The sequence below is a fragment of the Castor canadensis genome, chromosome 3, assembly GCF_047511655.1.
Source record: "Castor canadensis chromosome 3, mCasCan1.hap1v2, whole genome shotgun sequence".
NCBI lineage: Eukaryota > Metazoa > Chordata > Mammalia > Rodentia > Castoridae > Castor > Castor canadensis.
Window position 1 is genome coordinate 45,294,268 of NC_133388.1, and position 16,391 is coordinate 45,310,658.

Sequence of the window (16,391 nt, forward strand, 5' to 3'; positions counted from 1 at the left end):
TAAATTGTTTCATATCTTGTCATTAAAAAAGATCGTCATCCCAAGGATCCACAGAGGTATCGAGCAAGTAATTAAGTCTCTCCATGGAATCAAGACTTCTGTGCCTTTGTTCCTACTGCAACACTCTTTGGATGCACAAGCAAGGGAAATCCGCAGCCACAACCCCGCCTCTGGGGTGTCCCCACTTCCAACGCGGTGCATCTTGGGACACAGCTGGAGGGGCGGGTGTCCACCCCTGGGCAACGCCTGCGCTTTGGGAGAGCGGGGAGGCCGGAGTGCGATCTTTAAGGCGGCGGCGAGCACAGGGCATAGGCTGTCTTTTTTCTGGCGCCGCCGTGTCGCAGCGGTCGCTGCCGCGATGAGCTGGGAGCTGTTGCTCTGGTTGCTGGCGCTGTGTGCGCTGCTCCTGCTCCTGGTGCAGCTGGTGCGCTTCGTGCGCGCGGACGGCGACCTGACACTGCTGTGGGCCGAGTGGCAAGGGCGACGGCCAGGTGAGGAGCCGCGGTGGCCCCAAGTCCGACACCGCGCAGGGGCGGCCCAGGCGCGCCCTGATCTCCGCTGTGGTCTTGGGTCCTTGCTTGTGTGGAGCCTCTGGGCGGCCTTGCCCTGCGGCTGCGGCTAGGGGAGGAAGAGGCCGGGGCTAAAAGAGACAGTTTTGCCTTTTATCGTATGTTCCGGTCCGAAAGTGGCACGACTTGCCTTAAACCTCTCCAGGGCTTGCCAAACTACAAGGGAATTTTGGAATCTGCCAGGCGCGCGCGGGACTCTGACTTCCCCACCCAGACTCCAGGGATTTAGATTCAGGATGTGGGGAGAATACTGTGACAAGCAGTGAGTGTCCCCTGAGCTTAAGGGAGCCTCCTGGTAAGAGGCTCAGTGTTTCTTCCTCAAGTTGTTTATCCTCCTCTTCTCGCTCCCAGTAGTTTTGGAGTGAATCTGAGATAATCCCAGATTATCTCCTTACTAGGACAAAAGTGCAGCACTAGGAAGGACTGCGGATGGTGTTTCCTCTGGAGCAAGACATTGAGGGCACACGAAGGATCATTCTGCCTGTCCCACTGCGTCCGTGCCCAGCTTCACCTGTGATGGCACGTAATTAATGGTCATGTGGTGTCTTTTCTAAACGCAGGCCTTGGGGAGCGGGCAGGCAGTGCGCTCCTCACTTCACAACCCCCCACCTTAGAACAACTCTTAGGAAGTAGGCAGTAGCAGGGTTGTTTCCCATGATGTCAGAGGAATTAAAGACCTGACAAAGGTGGGCTTTGGATTCTCAAGGACCCCAAGAGGGTTTCCCCATTCTGAGTTCCACAGTGAAAACCCTGGAAGCCCTTGGGGGAAGTTTGTTAGGAAGTCCTAGCTGGCTGCTCAGAAGACAGACCGTGTTTTCTAAATGGTGAGTGTGGGAGGAGCAGGGGTTCGGTAGAAATTCTTACTTGAGAACTCAAAGAATATCTAATAGAACAGCATTTTCTTTTTCTCCAAGGTCAACACTAAGGGACAAAGTCTTAGCCCTGGGTGTTTTATTTCTGTGTCTGGGTTGCTTGTGTAGAACTTTGCAGCACTGACAGTGAATTCATAGAAAATGCACAACTTGTGTACAAGATCGGTGCTATGATCGGCTGTGTGTGTGGACTTTCTTTTGATTTGAAAGCCAGAATTCCAAACACCTGTGCCTTCATTAATCGTAGGACGTTGTCCGGAGTGGTTACTCATTTAAACAGGTGAAGTGCACGGGTCTTTTGGCTGCCATGGACTGGCTTGTGGATGTAGAGTTTCATCTTCAGTGCTTTTATATTCACTTGGATTTGGAGAATTAAATAAAATTGGTTTGTTTTCATTATGTAATTCTACAAAAGTTAATTAACCCATCCAATTATGTCCTAATGGAAAAATATTGACAGTAGCTGAATGCAAATCTAGAAGCTAGCAAGTTTAAAGTTGTTTTCTCCTATGAAACAAAAGTTAAAAATTTAGGCCACTAAAATAATTGTTAAGAAATTCTCTTAATTTTTTCAATTGCTTTACTTCTCCTGGAAAAATAAGTTTTGAAGCATTTTTAATTTCATTGCTACCATGCAGTTACACAATTTGAAAAATTTAATGATTTATCTAAATAAATAAGTCATTTACTGTATTTAAATAAATAAGTCGCTTGTTTCAAATTGTGTTTATTAAGTAAATACAGGTATAAAAATGTTATAGTTTGGATCTGGGATCCTCAGTGGGTGAGGTGTTGAAGGCTTGATCCCTGGCTGTTGGAGATATTGAGAAAGATTGGACACAGTGGAAACATGGGGACCTAGCTGGAAAAGCAGGTCATTTTCATTGTGCCTTTGAGAAGCATATTTGACCCTTCCCCCTTCCTCTCTCTCTCCTTTTGCTTTCTGGCTCCTTAGAAATGAACACCTCTCCCTGCCTTGAAGTTCTGTCATGGTGTAATACCTGACAACATTCCTAAAATCTTCTGTGCCAAGGAGCCACAGCTGGAAACTTAAGAAACCATGAGCAAAATAAATCGTTCCTCCTTTTAAGTTGATTTTTTTTGGGGGGTACTTTGTGAAAGACTCAGAAAGTTGACTAACACAAATGCTAATAAACTTTTAAAGTTTAATTTAACTTTCAACTTAATTTTAAAATTTAGCCTTTCTTAAACCTGCATTGAGTAAAGACTAAGCTTTATAGAAACCGTTTTGTGTACACAGCACTGATACATGTAGAGCACATAAACTTATCTACAATAGATCTGTAGACTTAAAATTTAATTGCAAGAGTTTTTAGAAAGAAAATAAAAGTCTGAAAGGAATCCTGGTGGGGACAGGAGATAAAGACAAAAAGTTACAGGAACATGAAAATAGATTCAGATTCCCAGAACACCTCAGCCAAGATAGATTGGCAGATTATCAAGTTAAAAAATTTTTTAAAAAAGACACTCTTTGACTCATTTGTAAGTTTATTATTTTTTGTCACTTTTAAAAACAAATAACACCATCATGTAATGCAAAATTTAAAAATACAAAGCATGCATGGTAAAAAGTAAAGCTCTGTCCTTCCCTGTCCCAGAATGTCTTTCTGGAGGCCACCATTTCCTCCTCTCCTGTATTCTAGAGAACTCTCTGCATTTCCAGGCATGTATCTCATAGGGTTCAGTTTAAGGGTGACTGGTTTTAGACATTGCCCTTTGATCCAAAAAAATCCATGGTACAAGTCCAGAGTATGAAAAGAGGTAACAGCTGCACATGTGAGGACAACTCAGGATTTAGTTGACAATAACTTCCAAGTGAGCCATCTGTGAGTGGCTTCCAGAAAAGATCAGGAAGCCTGGGCTGCAGTGTTGATGTTTAGTGTCAGAGGCAATATCTGTGTGGGATTGGTCCCTCTGCGCTGAGCACTGGGACACAGCAGTGACCTGGCACAGTCTGGACACTTACACAACCCACCCTTTGGGGGCAAGGGAAGAGGTTGTGTCATGTCACTCTTCTCTGCACTGTCCAGACCCCAGTGGAGTCCTGTGTCCTGCTCTGGTCAGCTCTCTTCAATAGAAGCCTGGACCTATGTGAGCTATGCAGAGGGCAGTGTGCAGAGTGAGGAAACCTGAGGTTGTGTCATGTGAGGACAGGTAGCAGGAACTAGATGTGTTTAACCTTAGAGAAGCAAGAGATGAGAGGACTTAGGGAAGACATGCGTGCTATCTCAATTCAGAGATCATCTTCTACATCCTGTGAGGAAGGAGGTAAAGAGCAGTCAATGGCCTGAGGAGAGAGTTTTCCAACTGGGCTGGACATTGAACTCTAGGTTTCTTTTCAACTATTGGAGTCTAAAGGAGGTCATTATGTGTGTCAGGTTCTGTGGAACTGGTAAATAAAAGTCAGTACCAAAAAAAATTTTTTTTCTCCAGGAGGGAAGATGAGTGTCTGTGATTATACTAAGGTAAATGGGAGCCTGAGAGCTTATCAGTATTGGCTTTACCTAATAGTTGTTGGCATAAAAAATGAAATAGATCCATAGAAGACTATATTAGCTAGGGTGGTTATGAAATAGATCCATAACGGACTATATTAACCCTAGAGTCTGAGTACTGTAAAACTTCTAAATGAGTAGTTGATGAATAAATAAAGATTACTTGAATACACATCTGCTATTCCTATAATCAGTGTGCTTTTCCACAGAAGTATGTCGTTACATGAAAGGAAAGATCTGTAGCCCAGACATAGGATTTGAGATGTTTAAGATAGTTACTCTTTCACAGGAACCTAACATGGCAAGCAGAATGTAACACTTCATCTCTCTGTCCTGTGCATTTCATCTTGGAAGAAATTACTAGATTCTCCTAAAATGAGAGTTCTCACATTTGGTGGGCACACATACAAAACGGCATTCCCTGGTAGACATCAGTTACGATTGTGTATTAAGAGAAAATATTACATTAAAATGCAGGATATAAATTACATCATACTATAGTGTATAACTTGGTACAGTTGAATTTCTCATCAATGCCTTCACGGCCAAAAACTGGAAAAATAGAACTGAAAAGTGGGTGGAGCCTTTAGTGATCATCCAATCTGAATAGCCAGCCCATTTATGGATAAGAACTTTTGTCCAGGTAATGACTTTCTATTTTCTTAGCTTTATCTTTCTTCTTCAAATACATAGATATATAGAGCCTTCCACAGAGTGAAACTATGGGATTATAAAGCTTAATTAGGATTAAATTCCAGCAAGTTTAGCAATTCTGTGGAATATACAAAATACTATGTGGATGACTACTAGCTATGTGGTTTATATCCATGTTTTAAAAAAATTTTTAGGGAGATGTTTTATTAGATTATTTAAATTTTTAAGCTCATGCACTTGGTCTACATATTAACTGGTATTGGGTAGCATTTTCTTTCTACTCTTTGATGTATGAGTCTAACCCCTTGCATATTTGCTCCCCTGCACCCGTCCTCCTTCCTCCACAGAATGGGAGCTTACGGACATGGTGGTGTGGGTAACTGGAGCGTCAAGTGGCATTGGCGAGGAGCTGGTGTACCAGTTGTCTAAACTCGGAGTTTCTCTTGTGCTGTCAGCCAGAAGGGTACATGAGCTTGAAAGGGTGAAAAGAAGATGCCTAGGTAAGTCATTTTTTTGGTCACTTCTCAAACCTTCATTGTTTTAAGGTTCTTTCTTTTATTTGGTTGATCGAGCTAACCACTCCACAATGAGGCTTCTTTTGCTCATAATCACTCAACGAGGTCACAGAGCTTTCATGATATTACTTTCTCAGGCCTCTTGTGCTTTTGCCTTATGCCATTTCTTATGGCTGTTGCTCCTTTACTGCTGTGACTTGCAAGTTCTTCTCTGGCAGAGAAGATGAACCTTGTCAGCATTTCTTAACTGGGGATGATTGCCTTTAAATCATTGCCTGTCAGTCATTGGTGCAAGCCTTTTATGCTTTTAATCTAGATGATGTTTCACAGTTTTCTATTCTGGCCATAAAACCTTTGAACCTCTTATATTTTGTGTTTTTTCATTGCTTTCTTTGTCTTGTTTTTTAAAGAGCAAGATAACTATGTGAGCCTATTTCAAAGCATATGTAACTCTTTCTTTCTAAAGAAATTGCTGTTTAATTTTTTTTTTTTTTTTTTTTTTGAGACAGGGTTTTGCTATGTAGCCCAGGCTGGGATTGAACTCTTGATCCTCCCGACTCCACAGCCTAAGTGACTCCTGACCGGACTCAATTATTACCCTTTTTATCTTGTAGTGTAATCTTGATTTCTGCCAAGTACATGGAAGTGTTTCAATGTAAACATTCAAGGTGAAACATGCCATTGGACTTCTTGTGAGACCAACCAAGCTTTTTTTTCTTCAGATGTTGCAATGTTACCACTCCCCTCTTCCTGTTCAGTGAGAGAAACTATCTCAGGGCCAGTCAAAGATGGGTTTATGGACAATGTCAGTTGTAGGGTGGGACTGAAATATAATGGAAGTAGGAAGAGCTTCCATTGAATACTGGCACGACTTCTACACTAATTTTGTGTGCATTTATTTAGAGAATGGCAATTTAAAAGAAAAAGATATACTGGTTTTACCCCTTGACCTGACTGACACAAGTTCCCATGAGGAGGTGACCAAAGCTGTTCTGCAGGAGTTTGGTAGGGTAAGTAGCATTTTATGTTGAGAAAGCCTTAATTGCTTTGCTTTGTCAGGCTTTGAAGTAATTTCCAGAGACACTCCCATCTGGTGTGCTCTCATTCAAAGACATGGGATCCTTGAAGTGAGATCAGGTCTATGAGTTGGGCCTTTTGATCCCTGGGTTTTTGTCTATAGGTAATTATTATTTTTCATCCCTTGATAAGAATGGTTACATGCATATAGAACAAAAGAAGATAAAACTTGTTCCTTTTATTTTTATGAGATTTGTTACCTTCCATGAAAAGTACTTAAAATGGGACTTACATAGATGGTTTGGTTTCTTTTTCCTTCCCTCCCCTCCCCTCCTCTCCTCTCCTTTTCCCTTCTCTCCTCTCTTCTCCCCTCTCCTCCCCTTCCCTTCCCTCTTCTATGTATCATTCTATGATTCAAGGTCCCAGTATAACACCATAGGACATTCCCAAAGTGTGATTTTTTTTTTATAAATTTGTGATTTTTTTTTTTTAACTAGATTGACATTCTGGTCAACAATGGTGGGAGATCCCAGCGTTCTTTGGTTGTGAATACCAGCCTGGATGTCTTCAAGGAGCTAATAGAGCTTAACTACTTAGGCACAGTGTCCTTGACAAAGTGTGTCCTACCTCACATGATTGAGAGGAAGCAAGGGAAGATCGTTGTTGTGAATAGCATTTCAGGAATTGTATCTGTACCTGTTTCCAGTGGATATTGTGCCAGCAAACATGCGCTTCGGGTAAGGCTGCTCAAAATCAAGTCCAATAGCACTGACCTCAATGTGAGGAAGGGGGATGTGACCATCTCTGGGTGAGGTCATTGGAACTGGAGCATAATGTGAGGAGAATTTTTGTAGAGGACATCCCCAGAAGATGATTTTAAAAAGGCTCTTGACCTTCACTTGCTTATATTTATTCAACAGATGTGTATGGAACACCTGCATTGTGCCACACAGTGCAACACAACCTGGGTTATAAAGATAAGTTACAGTGTCTGATCTTTGCATCGAAGGCCAATCAACCTGTGACCCTTCACCGTATCACTATCCATGCCACATCGTCATTGCAAACTGTGTCCACCCCTCCTTTCTTCTACATACAGTTCAGGATGAACTTTTTGTCCTATTTCTGTGATTTTACTTCTTTTTCTCTTTTACTTACTGTTTATTTTTCCTGGTCTAGTTACACATGCATGTGAGAAGTAGGTATTGCCTCTGGATGATTAAGTACTGGGTCCCTTATCACTATAGGGAAAAGCCTTGACCATCTTCATTTTGGTTTCATTGGAAGACAAAAATCCAGTAAAAGGAGAAGAGCTTGATTTTGGCTGTATTTCTTTATGTGTTTAACTATTAGCACTGAATTATTTTAATGTTGATTTCTTCATATTATGAAGGAATCATTAGGCCAATGGGAGAAGAATGAGTAAAAGAAACAGAATTTTAAATCATACTGTTGATGGTGAGTTTTGTAGAGTGTTTCACTGTTGGAATAATGAGCAGTAAGTTTAGCCCTCAAACTTTCATGAAAATTGAAGCTTTGCTTCATTAGGACCGCCTCTCTGCCTTGAAGAACAGACAGAGAGAGAGATGAAGGTGGGATGCAACTCCGATAACTTCCTCATAGTTACTCACAGACTGTCAGTCACTTCCTGTAGAGCAGCTGGGCAATCCTCAGGCAGGCAGATGAGGGAAGGTAGCTACCCCAGTTGTTGGCCCCAAGTCTCATAAGACATACAGGATGTTTTTTAAAAAATCACAGATGTGCAGTCTGGCCTTCCCTCCACGACTGAGTGTTTTATTACTGGATTTGATCCTCTGATAGAATGTGGCCGGCTCATGGTGGAGTTAGGTATAACACTAGTTGAACACTGAGACCAAGAGGCTCTGGTTAAATATCACTTTTGCTTCTCTCACTTCCAGCAAGTTAAAGAGGGAACTTTTTTGTCATTGAAGTATTCACACCACGCTCAATGTGCTGTACAAGAAGGCAGTTTGGGGTCTGATGTGTTGCCTGCTTGTTCCTCTACTTTTGCTAGAGAGGGGAGGAAGTTATAGGCATGGGAGTTCTCCATTCATTTACTAGGTATTTTCTTTTGGTCCATCTCTGAGTCAGGCACTGTGTTAGTCTGGATAGCGTGGACCCTTGCAGCTTCTGTGGTAATTGTGGGTCAGCATGTAAGGGAAAGTCACTATTTAACGTTGTCAGATCATATAGGAATAGGTTGTTGCGGGTTAGCTGTTTGAGCTTTTCAGTAGTTAGTCTTGTTGTTATAATACTGGTAGTGCTGATATAATTCCTAGTTTAGGAGCATCGATGTGGGGAAGTAGATTTTATTTACTCCTTATTGGTTTAGAAATGACAGTATCTTTAAGTCTAGAAGGTCGAGCTTGTTTGTACCAATGTCATTCAGTAGGCAATCCTGTTTCTACCTAGCCATATACTTGTCATCACCCAAAACAGATCAGTGTTTGCTGGAACTACTTTATCTTGTTGAAGTAGTAATGTAATTTGAAAAGGGTGAATTCTTTTTTCCATGATAGTTATTGTGAAGTTCTAATCCTGTTTCGCTCCCTTTTCCCTGAAATAGCAGCAGTTTAGACCACTTTGAGAATAAAGAGAAGTCCCCCCCTCAAACGTCAGTAATTCATTGGAGAGAGAACATACACTCCTTTGGAGGGTGGAGATGACGATTGGTGTGAGGAAGGTGTGTTGGCATCTTTAGGGTAGTCTTTTACCTACGAGTTGCCTATATGGATGGCAATCTGTAAGGTGACTGTTTGTACCTGGTAAGAGGTAGATGTCCTTCAGATTGTGGTCTTGTGTTAAAAATTCCTAGTAAGTCTGCATGATTACATTACCAGTCCTTTCTGAGGTAATACATACCACATTTTTAGAAGTCATGTGTCTGTTTTTAATTTTATTTACATTTTCCTTCTTTTCTTTTTCTTCCCTCCCCACCTTTTTTGTGACCTGGTAGGGATTTTTCCATAGCCTGCGAACTGAACTTGTTGATTATCCAGGTATAACAGTTTCTACTATTTGCCCTGGACCTGTGCAGTCGGACATAGTGAAGAATGCCTTTAGTGAAGAAGTCACTAAGGTAAAAGTTGTTTTGGGGGAATAATTTGGATGTTTAACTAGTTGTATCTGTTATATCACTGTATTCAGGGTTTTACGTCAGGAAAGCTTAAGTGTTATTCACAGAACTTAACTCATGGCATTGTGAAAATTGTGCAAAGTAGTTTGTAAGTCTTCCATGTCCAGTTTTGATAAAGGTTATTGAAACTGCTAAGACACTCTTACAAGTGGGAGTATCCACTACTATGCAACAGGTTTTTTCCCCTATTAAGGGACTCTTTTCTACTGACAGAGTGGCTCAAATGGCAGAGTGCCTGCCTAGCAAGCACTAGGCCCTGAGTTCAAACCCCAGTACCACCAAAGGAATCATTTTTTATCTTCTTCTCATTCATTCCCATGTCTACCATGTCTTAGGGGATTTCATTTGCTCTATGTTAATTCTTTTGATGGTACTAGTGTTCAAACTCAGGGTATTGATCTTACCAGGAGGGTACTCTATTACTTGAGCCATGCCCCCAGCCACTAAATGTTAACCTATTATAATTTGAGTTTTCTAACTCAATTGGTAATAAAATCATCTCATGAGCGTTCTTAAGATGATGCAATTCTAATTAAATGCAAGACCCCTCGTTTTTTAGTGAGCCTGCACAGTCTCTTTTGGTAAGTATAGGATTCCTCTTAGGCTTTAGAAATTTTGCAAAGTTCATAACCCCAATTAGTCCCTATGGGAACTCCCAATGGGCATGTGGTTCAACACTCAAGAACCACACACCTAAATGGCCTTTTTTTCTTCCTAACTCAAGAGATCTGTGATACAGGTTAGATAAATAGTTGGCAGTCACTTTATTTTAAACTTCCTTTAGACTGTGGAGAACAATTTCGACCAGTCATACAAGATGGCAACTAGTCGCTGTGTGAGGCTGATGTTGATCTCCATGGCCAATGATTTGAAAGAAGTTTGGATTGCAGATCAGCCTTTCTTGTTGATGGCATATTTATGGCAATATATGCCAACCTTGGCATGGTGGTTAACCAACAAAGTTGGGAAGAAAAGAATTACAAACTTTAAGAGTGGTATGGTAAGAGCAATTTATATATTTCTTTTTTCTTTTAATTTAATTTATTTCTATTATATTGTACTGGTTTGTGACATTTACAAAATTGCTTACAGCGTATCTAAAATTCACCCCCTCCATCATTCTCCTTTATCCCCCAATCCCATTCTTAGAATAGGTTCAACAGGACTTGTTGTTCCACTTTCATACATGAGTACATAATACTTCCATCATATTGATCCTCCTTCACCCTTAACTTATATCCTCCCCCTATGTATTTCTTAATACTAGATATCAATCTTGCAGAAAAGTGCAATTTCTTTTGCTTAAAATTCATTTTTGCTAACCTTCCACCAATCTTATGATATAAACAGAAAAGTATGAAATTGTCTGTCCCTATGCATATCTGATGGTTTACTATAAATTATTGCTTGTCCGGATAAACTGGTTTCTACATAGCAAAATAAAAGGAAAGGTTGCCATTTTTTCTTCTACACTTGTGGTATGACAGTGTATGTGTTACAACCCTCTTTCCTATCTGTTTTTCTCCACCATTTCTACCCACCCTGCACTCTCAGCTCAGCCATGACTGCCTTGAAGTCATACCTGGCCTTCCCTCCCTTCTTCCTAGCACTAGGTGCAACTTGTCCCTGTGCTTTCTTCTGTCAAATCCCCTGCTGCACTGTTGACAGATGAATTCACACTGTCATCCTTGTCCCTTCCACCTCATTCCTGAGAAAATCTTGACCCTCAAAAGAGTTTCATGTATAAATATCACAGCATATATAGAGAGTTAAACTGAGAAGTATAGATTAGTCTTACACAAAGAAAGGTTATTGTGATGGATGGTTCTTATTATTAAGTTATTTATTCTGTAGACTTTTTATTACCATTTAAAAAATTAGTTAATATGTGCTGTGATATCAAAAAGAATTATAAAGCAGACTCATACTATACTACACATATTATATAATCTGCCACTATTTAAGCAACCCTCTAATCTTTAGACATTCAATTTGTTCCAACATTCTTCAGTACAGTGAGAATGAATTGGGGAGGAAAAATGCAAAAATGCTCAGACCTAAGAAAATGCTTAGAGATTTAATGGTTAAAAACTGGTTTCATGATACATTAAAATGTCCAGAGGTTGAAAAACCATTAATGGGACTTTTCATTACTACCACGTTGAAATGTGGACTTAGTTGGCCTTGGGCCAAATCAAGTGTTTTGGTAGTGCTTGGACTTGTTGGTGTGGGATGGTCCAAAGGCAGAACTTCATCAAGATTATACCTGAGTTTTAAATTTAAAGTAGTATTCCTGATATGATGGCATTGAGCCCAGTGATAGATAAGTGTTAGGCGGGAAAGGCTCCCAACCAGAGAGGAAACACTGCATCCTGGATTACAGCTTTGAGATGAGGCATGGTGGCGCACAGCTATATTCCCAGCTACTTGGGAAATGGAGCTAGGAAGATCTCCATTTCAAGCCTAACCAAAGCAAAAGTTAGTGGTACGATGTTTTCAAAACAAAAACAAAAATAAAAGGGCTTGGAGTATAGTTTAAGTGGTAGAGCACTTGGCTAGCAAGTGCAATGCCCTGGATTCAATCCCCAGTAATAAAATAATAAAATAAAATAAGAAACTTTGTACTGGACTATACCATACTTACCCCATGGTGTTAAGCAAGTTACTCTTCTAACCTTAATCTCGTCTACAGAATGGAGAGTACTTAATGGTAACCAGTTATAGAACTGTCATGGGATTAGTAGTTCATGGGAAGTTCTTAAACCACCATCTGGAGGATTGTGTTAGCCATTGTGCTTCATTTTCTTTCCCATCCTGAGTTTGTTGGTAGTAGACTATTCAACCTACACAAAGATCAAACTTTATTTTGTGCATTATAACAAATAAAAAATATCAATATTAAAGGTGTATAATGTGATTGACATATAACTTGTGTGTCATACTACGCTGCAATCAAGCTAAGCAACAAATTCATCACCTAAGTTACATTTATTGATGTTGTTGTGAAAGCATTTAAGATCTACCTTTGTTAACAAATTTAAATATACTATAAAGTGTTATTAACTATAGTCAGCATGCTGTGCATTAATTAGATTAGAATTTATAATATAATAACATATGTTATTCATCTTATAATAAATAATTTGTACCCTTTGACCAATATCTCCCCATTTCCTCCCACCATACTGCCACTGGCAGCCACCTTTCTTTTCTCTGCTTCGATCAGTGTGACTTTTTAGATTCCACATACAAGAGATATCCTTCAGTGTCTTCTTATATCTAGCTTATTTCACTTACCATAACGTCACAAATTTCCCTTTTTATAGCTGAATAATATCTTTTGAAAGTATCTATGGATTCCTTATCCATTCATTTACTGACAGTTGTTTCCTTATCCTTTTTCTTGTAAATAATGGTGAAATGAACATGAGAGTGTAGATGCCTCTTCAAGGTAGCTATTTCATTTCCTTTGAATATGTACCTTGCTATTCGGATGTGGTTCCTCTTCCAGTGTTTGGTATCCATGTAACAATGTTGAAAAGTGGTGGACATTTTAAGAAGTGGGGTAAAGTGCAGAGTAATTGGATCATCCTTGGGAGAGATTACTACACTTCTCACAGGACCCCAGTGGAGAAAGTATGTTGTTATAGAACAGGACCACCCCATCCCGTGCACTTTGATGCCTCTGCACATGGCTGCAACCATTTTCATGACTCAGTCAGGTGATGCCTCGGCAGAGGCTGACAGAAGAGGCCCCCTGATCTGGGACTTTCAGTCCCAGATCCTGTGGGATAAAACATTCTCTGTTCTTCATACAGTACACAGCCTCAACTATTTTTGTTGTAACAACCGAAAATGGACTAATACATACTTAAAATAACATTGACTGAATGTCATATGATAAGTCTACATTTAATTCTTTTGGGGAATCTCCATACTGTCAAATCTTGAACCAATTCACACTTCAATTATTTAATAACAGAATGTGTTATAGAAATAATTATTTTAAATGGAGAGACTAGAGATTAGAATGTTTTATTACCACGATAGTAGTTCTTTCAGAAATGTCCACGTGAAGGTTATAGCTAACTACAGAATGCAAGCATTACTCAGAACATCTCAGATTGCGTCTACACTTTCCTGAAGATAGTGGTTCTTCCTTCCCAATATCCTCTTTTATAAAGTGCTTATTACATAATGTTATTGCTTTTTCATTCTTTTTTATGGTGAATAGGCCATTCTCTCATTTCTCAGTACCATTTTTGAGGGGACACAATATTTAATTCTTTGTAAAACCAAAGTAGAAAGCCACAGTGAATTTTATGTTATTATTACCATTTATTATAGTTTTGTCTTCCCAAGTGTACATTCTTGGACGAAGAGGTAAGTGCATATCTTTCCATATGAATTTCACATCTTGAGAATCATCAAGTTGCCTTTTTTGTACCTTAAATAATATACTAAAGATTCACAAATAATTTCAGAGTTATTTCCCAAATATTTCAATTCTATATCTTCTGACCTATCATTTACAATTATTAGGGTAAGTCACAGGGAGTAATAATGAAAGGATTTAGCATTTAAGAAATGGCATCAGTAGGTTCTAACCCATAATAATCATGTCACATAGAGATTATAATGATGATAAACATGAGGGTGTTATTTGTGTGCAGATGTAGAATTTTGTCTATTTTTTTTTAATACCAGTTTAAGCATTTGCCCAAGGTGTGAAAGGATTCTTCATAGTGGGTGATAATGACACATTTCCTCACAAGAGAAGAACTTAATTGTCTAAGACTAGAGAGGCTGAGGAGCGACTGATGCATGCTACCATTTCTCCATTACAGGATACAGACTCCTCTTATTCTACAATGTGGAAGAAAAAACATGACTGAAAGGAGAATTGCATTTTCAAGCCACTGGAAAGAGAACTGCAAAACATAAATACAGCAAACTCTATGCGAAGAAAACCAGTTGAAGACTGATTTGTGATTTTTGCTATTTTTTTTTTGACCTAGGGTTTTACTATGTAGCTCAAGCTGGCCTCCAATTTGAGATTGTCCTGCCTCAGTCTCTTGAATGCTGAGATTACAGGCATGCGACTCCATTTCCAGCTTGATTTTAAATTTTTATATAACTTTCCTTTCAACATGTAATGAATAATAAAGTAAATATTGTCATGAATCCTACAAAAAGTATTAAAGCACACTACATCCTTGAAGGAAAGAACATTTAATAATACTTTAGCATCTGTGTTTAACACCTAGATTAGCAAAATCTAATCAAAGATTTATACTAATGCAATTAACATAGTCTCAGTCCATCTTTGCTTCTGTAACAAAATAGCACTGACTAGCTATGTTGGAAACAATAGAAATTTGTTTGCCACAGCTCTGGAAGCTGAGAACATCATGTTCAATGCACCAGCAGGATTGGAGAGTAGCAAGGCTCATCTCTGCCTCCAAGATGGTGCTTCTTAGCGTGTCCTCCAGAGGTGAGAATAAGGATGGAAGAACAAAAGTGATATCTATCATCAAGAAACCTTTTTACAAGGACTCCTTATTCCATTCATGACTCAGTCATCTATGAAGTGCGTGCCTGTTACTAGGGTTGGACTGGGGATTAAGTTCACAAAAATTTTGGAAGGAATAGAAACATTCAAACCATAGCAACAAAACTGTATGGGATATTTCTCATAAACAAATTGCTTTGTAATAAGAAAATGTAAAGAAGTATTTAGAAAGACCCAACCTCCAAGAATCTTACACTCTTAGAAGAGTGGACAGGTAGAAATTACTGTAATTTGAAGCTTTGAGTAGGACTCACAGAAGTCATCACTTATTAACACCTGGAGCCTGACATTTGCTGTACTGGGGTAGTTAGTGTTAGTTATCTCACTTGTTGCTTATGATAGCAGCTAAGGTAGGTGGTAATTTCTACCTTTATACCTGAAGAATGGGAAGCCCATGACAACTAGATATAAGTTTTCCAAAATTCCAGAACTACTGAGGGTTAAAGTCAGGATTAAACTCAGTTCAGGAGAACTCCCCTTTAACTCCTTACTGCTGTAACAATAAACTATTTTTTGGCATCACTGGGGTTTGAACTCAGGATTTCACATTTTCTAGGCAGGGGCCACACCCCCAGCATGACCGGATTTTTTTTTTCTTTTTGGTGGTACTGGAGTTTGAATTCATGGCCACCTCTATTGCTTGAAACATACCTGCAGCAAGTTTTACTTTAATGTTTAGTACCTTCCAGGAAACATCATCCATAGGCCTTAATAGGAATGCAAGAAGAGCAACAGAAGAAAACCAGGATGCTCATATAAGCAATTCACAGTTCCTCTGGAGCCAAAGCTAAAATAACTGTAGAATTGTCATTTGGAACATTGGAGGCCACCCTAGTGCTATCAGTGGGAAAGGGGGAAGGTGACATGGTGCAGGTGCACCATGATGTACATCAGGTAGAAACAATGAAACACATGCACACACATGCGGGTATCCTAGAAGCATGCACTGCAGCCCAATACTGTCTACCTGCATTGGACGTGTGTGCATAGAAGATGGTGCGCATTGGGTCACGATGTGCCCATTGACACACTGCGGTAATGTTGTAGTGGTTGGTTCGGATGGGGAGGGGATGGGGTGCATCATGGGGATAGAAGGTAATAAACAAATAGGGGTCTTGTATGACTAGTGATGACAATGGCACTTTGATTTGTTGAATACCTTATGCCTTTGGAAAAAACAAAAAGATTGATCTGATTCTAGAATGCAAGAAAATAAAGCATATGTCTTGTGGCATTGTAATAAAATAATGTTGAAACCTTTTTTTTGAGTAATGCATGACTTGTTCTGAACATTGAAAGAGGGAAGTTGAGATAGTCAAGGAGCAGGAGGTTGGAACTGGGCAGTTGTGTTCTATTCGTCATTGAATCCCGAGTACTTGCTGGGTATTGTGCCTGCCTGGTTTACGTCTTGTGGAGGTGGGTATGTCATGCATTCCTGAGCTCCAGAATGTCATGAACAAAAGCTTACAGAGACAAGTTGGAGTGGGGACAAAGGGAAAAGTAATGTGATCAGTTTACT

At 39.7% G+C, this 16,391-nt stretch overlaps 1 protein-coding gene across 2 annotated transcripts; it reads left to right on the forward strand.

Annotated features, from left to right (window-relative positions):
• The first annotated feature begins 236 nt into the window (after window positions 1–236).
• LOC109696076 (dehydrogenase/reductase SDR family member 7) lies at window positions 237–16,132 on the forward strand. Of its 2 annotated transcripts, none has more exons than XM_020178946.2 (7): window positions 237–491; window positions 4,959–5,111; window positions 6,030–6,136; window positions 6,641–6,880; window positions 9,121–9,243; window positions 10,085–10,300; window positions 14,148–16,132. In XM_020178946.2, the coding sequence occupies exons 1-7, from the start codon at window positions 359–361 to the stop codon at window positions 14,193–14,195; spliced, it is 1,020 nt and encodes a 339-aa protein (XP_020034535.1). In that variant the 5' UTR covers window positions 237–358; the 3' UTR covers window positions 14,196–16,132. The 2 variants fall into 2 exon arrangements, with proteins under 2 accessions (XP_020034535.1, XP_020034536.1); XM_020178947.2 differs by lacking the exon at window positions 237–491 and adding an exon at window positions 946–1,393.
• Window positions 16,133–16,391: the final 259 nt, after the last annotated feature.